The sequence below is a fragment of the Penicillium nucicola genome, assembly GCF_028828085.1.
Source record: "Penicillium nucicola strain IBT 29836 chromosome Unknown utg000010l, whole genome shotgun sequence".
Lineage (NCBI taxonomy): Eukaryota > Fungi > Ascomycota > Eurotiomycetes > Eurotiales > Aspergillaceae > Penicillium > Penicillium nucicola.
The window spans coordinates 4,338,212-4,351,212 of record NW_026643134.1 but is presented as its reverse complement, the minus strand read 5'-3'; the positions used below and the strand labels follow the sequence as shown (position 1 = coordinate 4,351,212).

Here is a 13,001-nt window from a genome sequence, read left to right as displayed (position 1 = left end):
CCGACACGCCTTCGTCACTTTTCTATCTTTCTGGCTTCTGGTGAATATTGCAACATCCGTCTAGTCTTTACTGGCATTATTAAATAGTTGCCCTCAGAGAGTCTCTTACCCGTTCAAATCGCTGAAGAAACTCGATCCTCCCGGAGCTTCCAACTAGGAAGCTATCTCTTGTTCTCTCGTTTCATCGAATCGTGTCCGATCTTACTTAGAAATCATGGATCGCCTTAACCGGATGCTCCAAGCCGCCCAGGGCATGGGCATGGGCGGAGGTGCCCCTGGTGGTGTAAGTCAGACGATTACCCCGATCTCGCCATGTGTCTATCTACCGAAGCTCCTTGTTGAGCGGCACCATGAGCGCAGCATCAGCTTTACCCTCAATGCTTTTAAACCACTCAATACTAATGGGTATGATTATAGGACACACCGAACCTGATTGATAACTCCGAAACCGTCCACATCTCCTCCTTGGCTCTGTTGAAGATGCTACGACACGGCCGCGCAGGCGTTCCAATGGAAGTCATGGGTCTTATGCTGGGCGAGTTTGTCGACGAGTATACAGTTCGCGTTGTGGATGTCTTTGCCATGCCCCAGAGCGGTACTGGTGTCAGTGTTGAGGCTGTGGACCCTGTGTTCCAGACCAAGATGATGGAGATGCTCCGACAAACGGGACGGTAAGTTATCGGCCTCAAAAATTGGTTTCTATAGAACTTGGTACTAATTCAAGATCTGCACAGGCCAGAAACTGTTGTTGGCTGGTACCACTCGCATCCTGGTTTCGGCTGCTGGCTCTCTTCGGTCGATATCAACACTCAGCAATCCTTCGAACAACTCACACCTCGTGCCGTCGCCGTTGTCGTTGATCCCATTCAGTCAGTGAAGGGCAAGGTTGTCATTGATGCATTCCGTCTCATTCAGCCTCAGACCGTGGTAATGGGCCAGGAGCCCCGCCAGACTACATCCAACTTGGGTCATCTCAACAAGCCTTCGATCCAGGCTCTCATTCACGGCCTCAACCGTCACTACTACAGCATTGCCATCGATTACCGCAAGACAGGATTGGAGGAAAACATGTTGATGAACCTTCACAAGCACGTATGGACTGAGGCCTTGGACATGAGTGACTTCCACGAGGAGGGTCAACACAATGTGGAGGCCATGAAACAGCTCGTTCTTCTTGCAGAGGGTTATGAGAAGCGTATCAAGGAAGAGACCGAGCTGAGCAAGGATCAGTTGAAGACGAGATATGTCGGCAAGGTTGACCCCAAGAAGCGTAAGTCCCTGTGCCATATCAACCAAGATCAAATAACTAATATTTCGCAGATATCGAGGACGTGAGTCAGAAATTGATTGAAGATAACATCGTCGCCGTCTCTAGGCAGATGATTGATAAGGAAGCTTCCGTGGCGCGGCAATCATCCTCCAAAGACAACAGTCACGGTGCTGTCATGGAAGTGGACGAAGATCTCTAAAGGATTAGAAAGTGGACGAATGCTACAGAAACGCTCTAATTATGATATCTTGGTTTCCTTTGAGGACTGCATGGTTTTATATGTACGAATTGCATGCCATATGACCTTGCACACTATGTAGACCATCAATGAACTAAATCCACCCAATTTACTCCAGGTTAGTAATTTTTTGATACTCGGTAGTAAATTCCCTTATTCCGTCGAACCCCTGTAATTATTCAAATCATCCATTGTTAAGTCAGGAAGTACATGAATCAACGCCCGCACGCCATTACGTGCGTGGCCTATTCACTTGCTATAACTTAACATGCGTAGAGCTTAGAAAATGACGTTATTGTAAGGAAAACAGCAAGATTTAGCTTATATCTCTAGGAACCAAAAATAATATAGGACTTATTCGTAGAAGACATCATATTTGTAAAGTGTAAAACAGTGCCCAAAAACGCCCCAGAAAACACCTAAACAAACGAGGTAGGTGGCAAGGACAAAAGAGGCTTCTAAATCTAGGCTCTGCCTTTAGATGCAATCTATGCAAGCCACGCAATGTATACTGTAGATAAAAAATGTCGTAAGTTGGAGTGGCGCATGTCAGTTCAATCGTACACCAGACTATCAAGATTCCAAAGTGATGGTTTGAAGAGAGTTCGCCAACCCTTCGAGAGCATCAGGAGGGTGAGAACGGAGACCATCAAAGGCCGCGTCTGCGTCATTCTTGGTGATTTTCTTGCGCTGATCTTTCTGATTGTCATCCCAATCCGTCCATCCTCTGTCAGGGCCCCAGAGGACTTTCTTCTGCACATGGCGAGTCTCGGCAAGCAAGCGTGTCATTAAAGGTCCATGCTTCTCCACTGAGGGCCATGCATCGAACTCAACCTGAACTAAACCAGGAAGTCGTTCCAGTATCTTATGGAGGAGGTCCCCGCAAAAGTCTGTATAGAAGTTCTCGGAGATTCGGAAACCCTCGAATACAGGGTGAGACGGGTCACACTGCACGAAAACCTTGAGCGTGCGGGCAAGGTGCATGTCGTGTAACCCTAATCCTTGATTCACGATCCAATTTCGCGGTGGCGCAGTCCAGCTTGAGCCGACAATCAGCTCGATCGTTGTGATTGAAGGCCGGTGGCGACGAGGCAAGGCGCGGAGGGTGGGCATCTTCAAAAAGTCCTGCACCGGGAATACTCGAAATGTCTGGGTCGAGTAAAAGTAGTGTGTGGCTTCATCGTGTACCTTTCGAGAGACGAGGAACAGTGCGACTCGTTGTGAGGACGGCGATAACGGCTTGCTCTTCTTCGCGGAGGCTCCGACATTACCAGTGCGTTGCAACGCACTCTTCCGAGCTGGCGTGAATAAGAGGAAATGATAGATGCGCAGACGGATCTCGGAGGGTAGTTCGAAGAACGGAAAGGATCGTAGACGACGTGGGAGTTCTGGCTCCGATTCGATATCTGAGAGGATTTCCTCCTCGAACTGGAGCTGCTGCTTCTTCAGCCCCATGGCGAATATGTATAGATTCTATGCGATAGGTCTAGTTTTGGAGTTCATAATTCATCCCATTCATTTATGGTAGGCAAGTTGTGTAAAAATGACAGAAAATGTTTTAAAGGAGAGAATTGTGTCCCACAATCGGAGCGCAGCTTCACTGGAGAAAACCTATGCTGCGCTCTTGGTGAGTGGGATAGAAGAAGATCTTCGTTTGATCTCCCCAGCTCATTCAACCCGGCATGCAGAGAGAATGTGCTTGATAGGTCAAATTATGTCTGGGTGAACTTTCTAATAGGAAAAAAGAAAAAGAGAAATCGCAAGTCGCGGCGATCGATATAAGCAAAGTGCGCGAAGGGATCGCGTCCGCCGCCGTACCGAGTCGCGACGACTTTTAACGGCGAACTGCATCAATTCCACCTACTACACTTGTTGTCTCCCATCTTCACAATGCTTAGCCGCGCCGTTCTGCCTCTGACGAGGCCCAACGTTCTCGCCTCTGCTGTCCGGGCATCGGCCCTGTCGCGGGCCTCCCCATATGCCGCCTACAAGCTTTCCCCGGGTATCCAGCAACGAGCGAAGTCATCAAAAGCGAATAACTTCAAGGCCCCGGGGTCCAACCCCAAGGAGTTCGCTGCTGAGCAGCCCGAGTTCGACACAAAGGCTGAGCCCAAGGCCGCCGAATCATCCGAAACTGTGAGAAGACAATGGCATCCAAACACATGTTAAGAACACCCCTCTAACTATTGTCCCATTAGCCCGAAGCCGAGCAAACATACCAGAAGCCTCTTCCCGATCTCACACAAGGTATCCCGTCGACTCTGGCTGCCGAACTCGAAGGTCGCATGAAGAAGGGCCCATTGAACCTTACAGAAGACCCTACCCAGTCAGAAGAGTACAGCGAGGAAGGCAGAGGTGGTGGTGATATTCCCAAGGGCGGCTATGAGACATCCCTCGACCGCCGCAAGGCCCGCATGGCCAACATAATGTATGCAGTGATGCTACTTGCCGGTGTCGCCGGTGTGGGCTACTTGGGCCGCAACTGGGAGACCGAAGACGAGGAGCGCGTTCACCCCGAAACCCCATCAGGATGGGGGTTGGGTCTCTGGTACAGCCGTATCAAGGCTCGTATGAGCGATCTCACAAGCTACTACAAGGACCCTGCTTTCCCCAAGCTTCTTCCAGATGAGGATCTCGAGATGCGTCAACCCTACACCTTGGTGCTCAGTTTGGAGGATCTCCTGGTTCACAGCGAGTGGAGCCGTGAGCATGGATGGCGTGTTGCCAAGCGCCCCGGCGTCGACTACTTCCTCCGCTACCTGAACCAGTACTACGAGCTCGTCCTTTTCACCAGTGTGCCCAGCATGATGGCCGACCAGGTTCTCCGCAAGCTCGACCCATACCGTATTATCCGTTGGCCCTTGTTCCGTGAGGCTACCCGCTATAAGGATGGTGAATACATCAAGGTAAGCTGAATTCTACGCTTTACAACTTAATTCCAGTTCTGACTCTGTCACAGGATCTTGCCTACCTGAACCGTGATCTTTCCAAGGTGATTCTCCTCGACACCAAGGAGGAACACGCCCGCTACCAACCCGAGAACGCCATTGTCCTGGACAAGTGGACCGGTGACCCGAAGGATAAGGAGCTTGTCGCCTTGATTCCCTTCCTGGAGTACCTCGCCGGTATGGGTGTTGAGGATGTGCGTACTGTGCTGAAGTCATTCGACGGCAGCTCCATTCCGGTCGAGTTCTCCAAGCGCGAGAAGGCCATGCGCGAGCGCTTCGAAAAGGAGCTCGCAGAGGAGCAGAAGAAGAAGCCCAACCGTGGTCTGGGCAACTTTGCCTCCGCACTTGGTCTGAAGTCCACCCGCACTCTAGACGGCGAGGCTTCTCCTTCGGAAGGCTTAGCTCAGGGTAAGATGCTCTGGGATCAGATCCGCGAGCGTGGCCAGAAGAACTACGAGATGGTTGAGAGTGAGATTCGTCTGAACGGCGAGAAGTGGCTGGCTGAGATGGCCGCTGAAGAGGAGAAGGCTCGCCAGGAGCAGATGCAGAGCATGAAGGGCTCTTTCACTGGCATGTTCGGTGCTGGCTCCAAGGAGCAGTAATCGGCGCAAGCCACCTACCTTCTTCCCTACGTGAAGCATTCAGCTTCCACCATCTCCCACTTTCCCGTCCTCTTCGGTATCTACTTCCTTTTACTTCTTATTTACGGGCAGGGAGCGGGTCATTAGATGGTTGGGGTTCGTTCTGGGCATATTTCTTTTTTGGAACGACTGTAAAATAGCGATTCTATGTGTTTCTTGGTTCGATGTACAAAATATTGGTCACAAGTTTTAATATGAGAAAAGACTGAGATTGATAATGTTTCATGTTTCCTGCTGGCTGGTTGGGCTCACTCTGGATCCCAGGGTATATAGTTGATAAATAAAAAAATAAGCCGGAAACGATCTTTAGAAGTACATGAGTGCAGTGGTCGTGTTGAGTTTTCCAATCTGCCAATATCACAGGTTCACATCTTGGTTCACATCCTGGAACACAGAGACATCCCAAATTCCTGTCATGTCGAAGGGGAAGCCATCCATTGTTCCAAAGGTGTTAGAGATCGACATCATGTCGTCGACGATGTCGTTGTTTGTCTGTGTCTCAGGCAGTGAAATTGCGGCTGGGTTGACCAGCCCATTATCGGCCATTGTGTTGGTGAATGCTTGGTCCATTGTTGCGCCAGTTCCAGGGAGTCGGTGCATAATGCGCTCACAGTGGTCGAGACACATGTCTGCTACATCCCAGTCTTCTTCTTCTTGTACGCGGCGCAGGACTGTGCGCAGGGTCTCGACGTTGGCGAGACATGATCGTGCGACCTCGCTGTCCGTTGTTTCGAATGCACAGCGAACTAGTAATGTGGCCGTGGATGTAAGGTGGAATGCACTGTCTGTAGTGGATGTTAGATTCGAGAGGTGGATGAAAATAAGAGTGTAACCTACAAGGTAACCAGAACTCCTTGAAGTTATCTGTTCGCAGCGAGGTCATGAAACCAACAATTTCTTCTGCAGATCTTCTGCATTCTGTTTGGAAATAACGACGTGCCTCGGGATTATCTGTTTCAGCATTGTTGACCTCCTGCAACCATATTAGAACTGGAACTTTGGAAATGTTGCTGTCTTGCTTACATTGAGTTCGACACGACTGACAAGCATCTTGACAGCCAAGAAAGCAAGCTGTAAGCTGCAGGCTCCATATATGCGCTCTCCTGGATGTACTGCGGGGCCTCTCAGCCAAGTTGGCAATGAGTCTTCCCACATATCTAAGTCTGTCCGGATCTGTCGCAGTTTCTTAGATGTCTCACGCGCGGGCTTATGCTGTAGGCCATATACCAGTGGCAAAAGCTCGCCAAGGGTCTCCGTCAATCGACAAAGGTAGATATGGCAATGCGCTGCTCTCACTCGCTCTGTGGAGCGAACATGTGATGGGACTAGGACATCTACGGTTGGTAGAGGCACGTCGTATTGGTTTTTGGAGATCTGGGGTGGTACGCCGTGGCCGAAACTTCCCCTATTAGATGTTAGATCTGTCCACATAGGTTGAAATAGTTGAAAAAAAACTTACCAACGATCGTGAATGACTACGCCCCACCAGAGACGACTCCGCTGGTCCTTCTCTGCCTGGGAAAGTTTCCAATTGCTTGGATCACGGTTCAAACCAAGACAGTTTGCCAAAGACAACATCCGCCCACAGCTGACAGCGTTTCCAGTCATCGAGAAAATAGGTCTTCCAGTCAGGTCAATAAGTGCGGCGCTGATAGTAGATAGTCCGGGAGCTGAGAAATCCTCATGTAATGCGGCGACAGTCATGTTGACCGCATATCGAACATCTGGTTTTGGGTGGCAAGCCAGCTTGGGGGTGTGTTGCCAATATACCAGTGACATCGAATAGACCTGGCATACTAGCGCGGCCGGAGGATCGTGTAGATCTTCAGCAATGTAAGACTCCCAAAATTGTTCACCGTCAAATATGGGGAACGAAACATTGAAGCGATCGATGAAGCTGCCAGGAGAAAATATAGAGTTAGCTCCAAGTCTCTACCCACTGCGAATATCATGTACATACAGCCTCACTAGATCGTGCTTGAACGGTCCGAGTATTTGTTCCAACACTTCCTTTTGATTCTCTCCGGGAGGAGTTCCCACCCGCATACCCTTCCTCCGCCGCGAAATTGTGGTATAGAGTACTGGCTTCCGGGGATCGCTCGAGTAAATATTGTATGGGTGACTCTTGGGTTCTTCGGATTGACTGGCTCGCTCGGGTGGCATGTGCTTCTCAATCACCTGTGCATCTTCTGCAACCATAGGCCCGACAATGAGCACAGACTCATTCTGCGGATCATCCATGTCTTTGCGCCGCGAGTCGCTTCCTCGGCGACCACTCGACGACGTAGTCCCATGTGGACTAGGCCCGTTGATTGGTTGACGGGCCGGCATATTATGATTCTGGTGCGAAGCGACATCGGGACTGCGCTTGCGCTTCTGTCCCGGAAGAGCATCCGAAGCTTGAGGTCCTTGCCACGTTTTTGTGTCCGATGCACTCAGCACGGAAGCGTCCGCATTAGCTTCTTCTTGGTAGTGGCAGTCGGCCCCCTGTACGCGACACAGAAGACACGATTGACCTGGTATGTCGACGGTGCATCGGGATTTGCGCTTGCGACACAGGTCACAGGCGCGAACCTTGTGAGATCGGTATGGTCGTGCACCGGCATTGAACCCGGGGGATGGGAGTTTGGAGGAGGAATTGACTGGAACTGTAGCTGGCGACATGATGCGCGCCCAAGTCAGAGTGCGAATTAGCCGGCAGGATGTGTAGTGCCACGAAAGTTGGCGATTTGGAGAAAAAAGCTACTGTCCGGGGTGGTTTCGGAATCGGCCGATTAGCGGCTGGTCTGGGTGAGGGGTAAAAGCACACGGCCGGATGTGCCATAGAAGGGAGGCAAATATAGAAGGTAAATGGGCCAATGACTAAAGGTAATGGCCAGAAATCAGTCAGGGCTATGCGCAGCACATCTTGGAACGCAATGATCAGCCTTCGTCGCTACAATCCGGAGAAATCTCATCATTTCCTTATCGAAGCTAAACTGCACGGGGCGTGTGGGGTGCTGACTCACCCGCTGACTCATTCTGCTGACATAAGATCTGACATAATTGCTGCTGTGGCCTCAGGCACCAGGCTATTTTTATCTAGATCGGCATCAGTTCATTGCTGTAACGCTGGCGTCCCGCATTGCCTCATGGGGCACAGCCACATAAACTTCAGACAACAACTTCTCAATGTTCACCACGCGTAGATCTAGTTGGTGACCATGGAGGCCTCCTTGCCCGAAGGCTCCCCCGAGTTGCAACACTCTCCGTCCGATTCGCACGCGTTGTTCGATCGGCTCCCAGCCAATGTGATTGAACGGTGAGTCCTCACTTGGGGCCAAACCCCATATGTCAACATGGAGATTGGCTATGTGCTACCGTTCTAATCCAAATGATAGCATCCTATTTGCCGCTGATGCTAATACATTCGCATCTTTGGCTCTTCTAAATCAAACGTGGAAGCATGCATCCGATACCCCGGCATTATATGCATATCACCTGACGCGTTGTCCCTCATTTTCTTGGACTCATGGCGCCAATCCTTTAATTGACACGGAGAGCCTCACTGATCTCAAGCGTCTGTTTTTGAAAGAGATCAGGCAAAATGCATTCGACGTGTTTCTACGGCCTCGACAGACCCTCGTGAGGCTAATTTCAAGTTCTATGAGCTCCTCCACAGCATTTCCCCAAGGAGAAGTTTTTCGATTTTCTTTTTCTGCAAATGGCCAAATGGTTCTATGTATCAGCTCCTCTCGCATTGTCATATTGGATGTAGCATCTGATCCAGTCGCCGTGAAGCATGAATTACAGACTCGGAGAAGACCACTGGGCGCCGCAGTTCGGGATGACGGCTCGCTCATTGCTGTTTTGTCTTCCACGCATCGAGTTCATATTTACCAGCTCTCTGACGATGAAGCTATCCACATACAAGTGATTACACTGAATGATGCCCCGAGAGACATCGCATTCTCACCAACAGGGAGCATTCTAGCATTGGCTTTTGAAGATAGCATCGAGGTTTATGCTGTGGGCGAGGATGCTAAGCCGACAGACCGCCGCGCGGTGCGCTGTCTTCGTGTCGATGGACTTTCATTCTCCCCCGATGGATCAATGCTTCTCGGGTCGTCATCTGATTGCGAGCGAGATGGCGTTGTTGCGATCACAGCACCGTTTTACACGGAGACTGGAACAGACGCCTCGCCTGAAGAGCTTCACTCGCGAATGTGGACAACACAAATTCTCTTCCCTGAGATCACACGCGGTTGCACTCACGCTTGCCTCATTGCTGGTCATGAGGATTCGGATGAGAATTGGGTTATGGGTTATGATAGCCAATTGGCAGCGTTCAGGGCTCTGAGATTGAACGATGTGAATGCGGGGGTTGTCTATTTTGCCAGCCCATTTATCCCAGACGAAACAAGAGAGATGCAACCAAGCATGGCACCTGCCACGGACGATGCAGGAGAACTTGTTGCTTTGGGATTCCAAGACTCCACTCTGTGTATTTATGGAGTACCAGGACGCTTGGACCTTACTGCTCCAGCTACAGGCACTCCAAATGAGCTCACTGGTACTAAATTTGGTGGTACACATCACTGTGAAGGCCGCCCACCTCGTGACAACCTCGCGCAGCTTCAAAAGATCATTCAACAACCTAAAATATTGATTCGTGGACGCCATGTAGCCGACATGAAAGGTGTCACATCTGCTCGCTGGGTACGAGCGACTGGTTCAACAGAAACCAAACGACACTACCGTAGGCTTGTCGCGGTCGCTCCAGGTGGTGTGCGTCCACAGATATTTGGCGAGGAGGATATCCCAGTTGACGGTGGTCGGGTGCTTCTTCTGGATTTTGAACGGTGTACAACCAATGGCGAAATATTGGAGCTTGATATTGAAGTCGGAGAAACGGCTCCCAAAATCCTCAGGGAGCCCGACTCCTCTATGGACACCGAGGTTGAACTTGAAAGAAGACGAACACGATTGCACCGTGGAGATACCGCTACAACTTTCGCATCTGCTAGTCATCAGCGATTAGCAGCTCCCCGAGATGGTCGGGCATTGCCGTTTCATTTCCGTCGATTCAGTGTTACAAGCCCTACCTTGCCAGCTGACACATCTCGAGGCGATGCCCTCGATCTGCCATACGACAACACCCAACCTCGCTCTAGTGATGTTCTTCACCGCGCTGCTACAGCAGCTGCATCCACCCGTGGGCGATATGATCCACGTTATCGTAACTCCCCCAGTCGACGAAACCTTCCTCATGAAAGTGACACCGATAACTGGGTACCACCACCTCCTCCATATAAACAGGAAACAGAGGCACCGTTGCCAGATGATCTACTTAGAACCCTTCTTCCGAGAAATATGGTAGGCCCACACGCTGTCAACGACTCTGTCAATCATCCTGAGCGAGCACAAACTACTCGCATTGCACGGCCGACGGTATCAACTCGACCACGCCCACAATCGGCCATTTTACAAAGACTGGGTAATTTAACTGGATCCAGGCGCAGGGGTAGTTCAATTGGAAGAGACGATCTTTACTTCAGCCAGCAATCCGAGAGCCCAACTATCTCAGCGCCTCGAGAACAATCCATCAATGATATTCTACCATCAACCGAAGAGCAAACCCCATACCCAGATACAGCAGCATCTTTGGCACATCACCACCCAGCAGTCCAAGCACCTCCCACGTTTGCCGTGCATCCAGCGGAACAGATCATTCAAGAGAATCCAATGCCCCTCCCATATCTAGGAGCATCTGCGCTAGGCGATGCCTACTTCCCATACTCGGTGTCGTCTCCAAATCTCTTGCATATCCCACAGCCGCATGGTGAGGTGCAGGAGACAGTAGCAGACGATGAGCACGAAATACCTCACAGGCAAAGGTCGTTCCGTAGGCGGGTCTCAACCGAGCCTACTAGCTTACCACCGCCTGAGAATGAGGAATGGAGACGTCGTATCCAGGATTGGAATGAACATACAATCAAAGAGCGCGGGAGGAAGCGACGGGGGAAGTGCATTGTCATGTAGCATTGTTTGTCATTTATGCATTGCGTGCTTCATACTTCAAATTTATCCCTTCGCTGAAGCATTCTTATTGTACTTATCTTACAAGTAAAAAGAAGGTAAACAAAAATTTTGGACAAATGAAAGTCAGCGAGTTGGATTTTCATACCACAGGTCTCATAAATCGATAGAGTCAAAGAGTACCCCAATGGACAATTTTTACTACTGTAAGTTAATGTTTGCACCGCGCATAAAGTATTTTCAATCATGCCAAAAGAATATTTCCTCTAACAGAAATCGTATCTACTATGATGTGTTGACCCATCAAACCCGCCTATACTGGTTCTCTAACCTAATTGGAGAACGGGACCTTGGAAAGACTCAGTGCGGAGAAAGTCACGGGTCCTGCGGAAGCCCTAAATAGTTACCAGTCACCAGACTAATCACGACACATCCATAACCTACCCCAAAACCAAGCAGAATTATGTGGTCCAAAAGCTTCTTGGATCTTTTTGTTTGGCTGTGGATATAAAAGAGGGCATATTGGGGTTTTGTCGACGGGTACTGAAAATCACAGAGGGCTGGAGCCAAAGCCAAAAGTGGTGCTGTGCTCACAAGCGACGTAAATAAGACTGAACAAAAGGTTCCCATACCTTTTTGGGGGCCAATATCATCTTCTTTGTTCTTTTGTGTTCCACAATGTGTCTTCTTCTTTTTACCGACAAACGATTCACACGCTTATGCAGTGCCCGGAGCGATGGGCTAGACTTTGACCTGCTGTAGAGAGCGAAGGGATGGATATCTGGTTACTGGAGAGCTATAAAGTGGTTTTATAATGTCTTTTCTTTCTTTGCGAGTAGTGACTTTCATGCTTCAGTTGTGTCGGGGGGAGGAAAGACCGGAACTGGTTATATCGATCAAGTTGTATGTGGAGCGAAGTAAAAGTGTAAAATATAACGACGTTAATATTCACAAGGAAACTATCTCGGTGTCTGTGAAGAGAATAAGTTGGTCAAACTTTTTCTGTGTGTATCCTGATCTTGTGGAATGCCTCTAACATTAGATAGATATCTTACTGGTTTGAAATACAATTTCCCGAGAAAAGGTTATTCAGATACGCCCATTACTTCGGTTGAGGCCAGGCAATATCATTGAGTCGTATGTAGAAACTCGGTCAATCTATGATCTACAATAGACTGAAAAGCTCGATCACTGAATGCATTCTGATTCTATGACTTTCATGGATGCCATGTTCCTCGAGAGACCAGAACCCGCGGGTCATCTTTTTGGCCCACATGTAGCAGGATTTTAGGAGATTCCCTGCTTTCAACGCAATCAAATTGGACTTCGTACAAATAAATCGATCCCAAGATTTTCCACGTCCAGGTGGATATTCATTCCCGCCATCTCATTTCCCAAGAAACATCCCCTTATGCCATAGTCCATGCACAATGTCACATTCCGACAACCAGATACTTCAACAATCACGGTTCATCTGATTCAACCAACAGAGACCGCTTGAGGATTCAAATCACGAGGAGCTCTGTGGAAGCCTCAATAATTAGCATAGAAACCTATAATGAGAAAATGTCACTACATACTTCGACGCCATGCTCAAATAGACTCTGAAAAAATAGGTTGACTCAAAGAATGCCGTTCACTTTCTGGTGGCCTGCGGGCATGTCTTCTGCTATGCCCATCATAAGTAGATTGACCCAGGAGATGTTTTTGTGGCATGGAAAAGTACTGAGAAGTTGTTTGATGGTGTGGTCACCTTCTCATACAGAACAGATGGGTCTCTGGCTCCGTATCATGTTTCATGGGTTGGGACTGCCCTGTGTTTGTTTGGTTGTCCAGAGAGTTCTAGGAATGAGTAGCTGCTTGAAACATCTTGTCTGAGAACTCAA

At 49.4% G+C, this 13,001-nt stretch overlaps 5 protein-coding genes across 5 annotated transcripts; 3 read left to right on the top strand and 2 right to left on the bottom strand.

The window, feature by feature from the left end:
* Positions 1-214: 214 nt before the first annotated feature.
* On the top strand, positions 215-1,469 carry N7511_010216 (proteasome regulatory particle lid subunit RPN11; the record flags this gene model as incomplete). The annotated part of the gene is made up of 4 exons (XM_057132593.1): positions 215-283; positions 418-671; positions 735-1,270; positions 1,321-1,469. 4 exons carry the CDS (start codon positions 215-217, stop codon positions 1,467-1,469), a joined length of 1,008 nt encoding a protein of 335 aa, XP_056980581.1.
* Positions 1,470-2,081: 612 nt separating this feature from the next.
* On the bottom strand, positions 2,082-2,963 carry N7511_010215 (uncharacterized protein; the record flags this gene model as incomplete). Its single annotated transcript, XM_057132592.1, has 1 exon — positions 2,082-2,963. The coding sequence occupies one exon, from the start codon at positions 2,961-2,963 to the stop codon at positions 2,082-2,084; it is 882 nt and encodes a 293-aa protein (XP_056980580.1).
* Positions 2,964-3,398: 435 nt separating this feature from the next.
* On the top strand, positions 3,399-5,058 carry N7511_010214 (protein translocase subunit TIM50; the record flags this gene model as incomplete). The annotated part of the gene is made up of 3 exons (XM_057132591.1): positions 3,399-3,644; positions 3,707-4,414; positions 4,468-5,058. The coding sequence occupies 3 exons, from the start codon at positions 3,399-3,401 to the stop codon at positions 5,056-5,058; spliced, it is 1,545 nt and encodes a 514-aa protein (XP_056980579.1).
* Positions 5,059-5,454: 396 nt separating this feature from the next.
* Positions 5,455-7,761, bottom strand: N7511_010213 (putative C6 transcription factor; the record flags this gene model as incomplete). Its single annotated transcript, XM_057132590.1, has 5 exons — positions 5,455-5,882; positions 5,935-6,070; positions 6,121-6,502; positions 6,557-6,994; positions 7,058-7,761. The coding sequence occupies 5 exons, from the start codon at positions 7,759-7,761 to the stop codon at positions 5,455-5,457; spliced, it is 2,088 nt and encodes a 695-aa protein (XP_056980578.1).
* A 539-nt stretch (positions 7,762-8,300) lies between these two features.
* N7511_010212 (F-box domain protein) lies at positions 8,301-11,118 on the top strand (the record flags this gene model as incomplete). The annotated part of the gene is made up of 2 exons (XM_057132589.1): positions 8,301-8,398; positions 8,478-11,118. The coding sequence occupies 2 exons, from the start codon at positions 8,301-8,303 to the stop codon at positions 11,116-11,118; spliced, it is 2,739 nt and encodes a 912-aa protein (XP_056980577.1).
* Between the last annotated feature and the right edge of the window lie 1,883 nt (positions 11,119-13,001).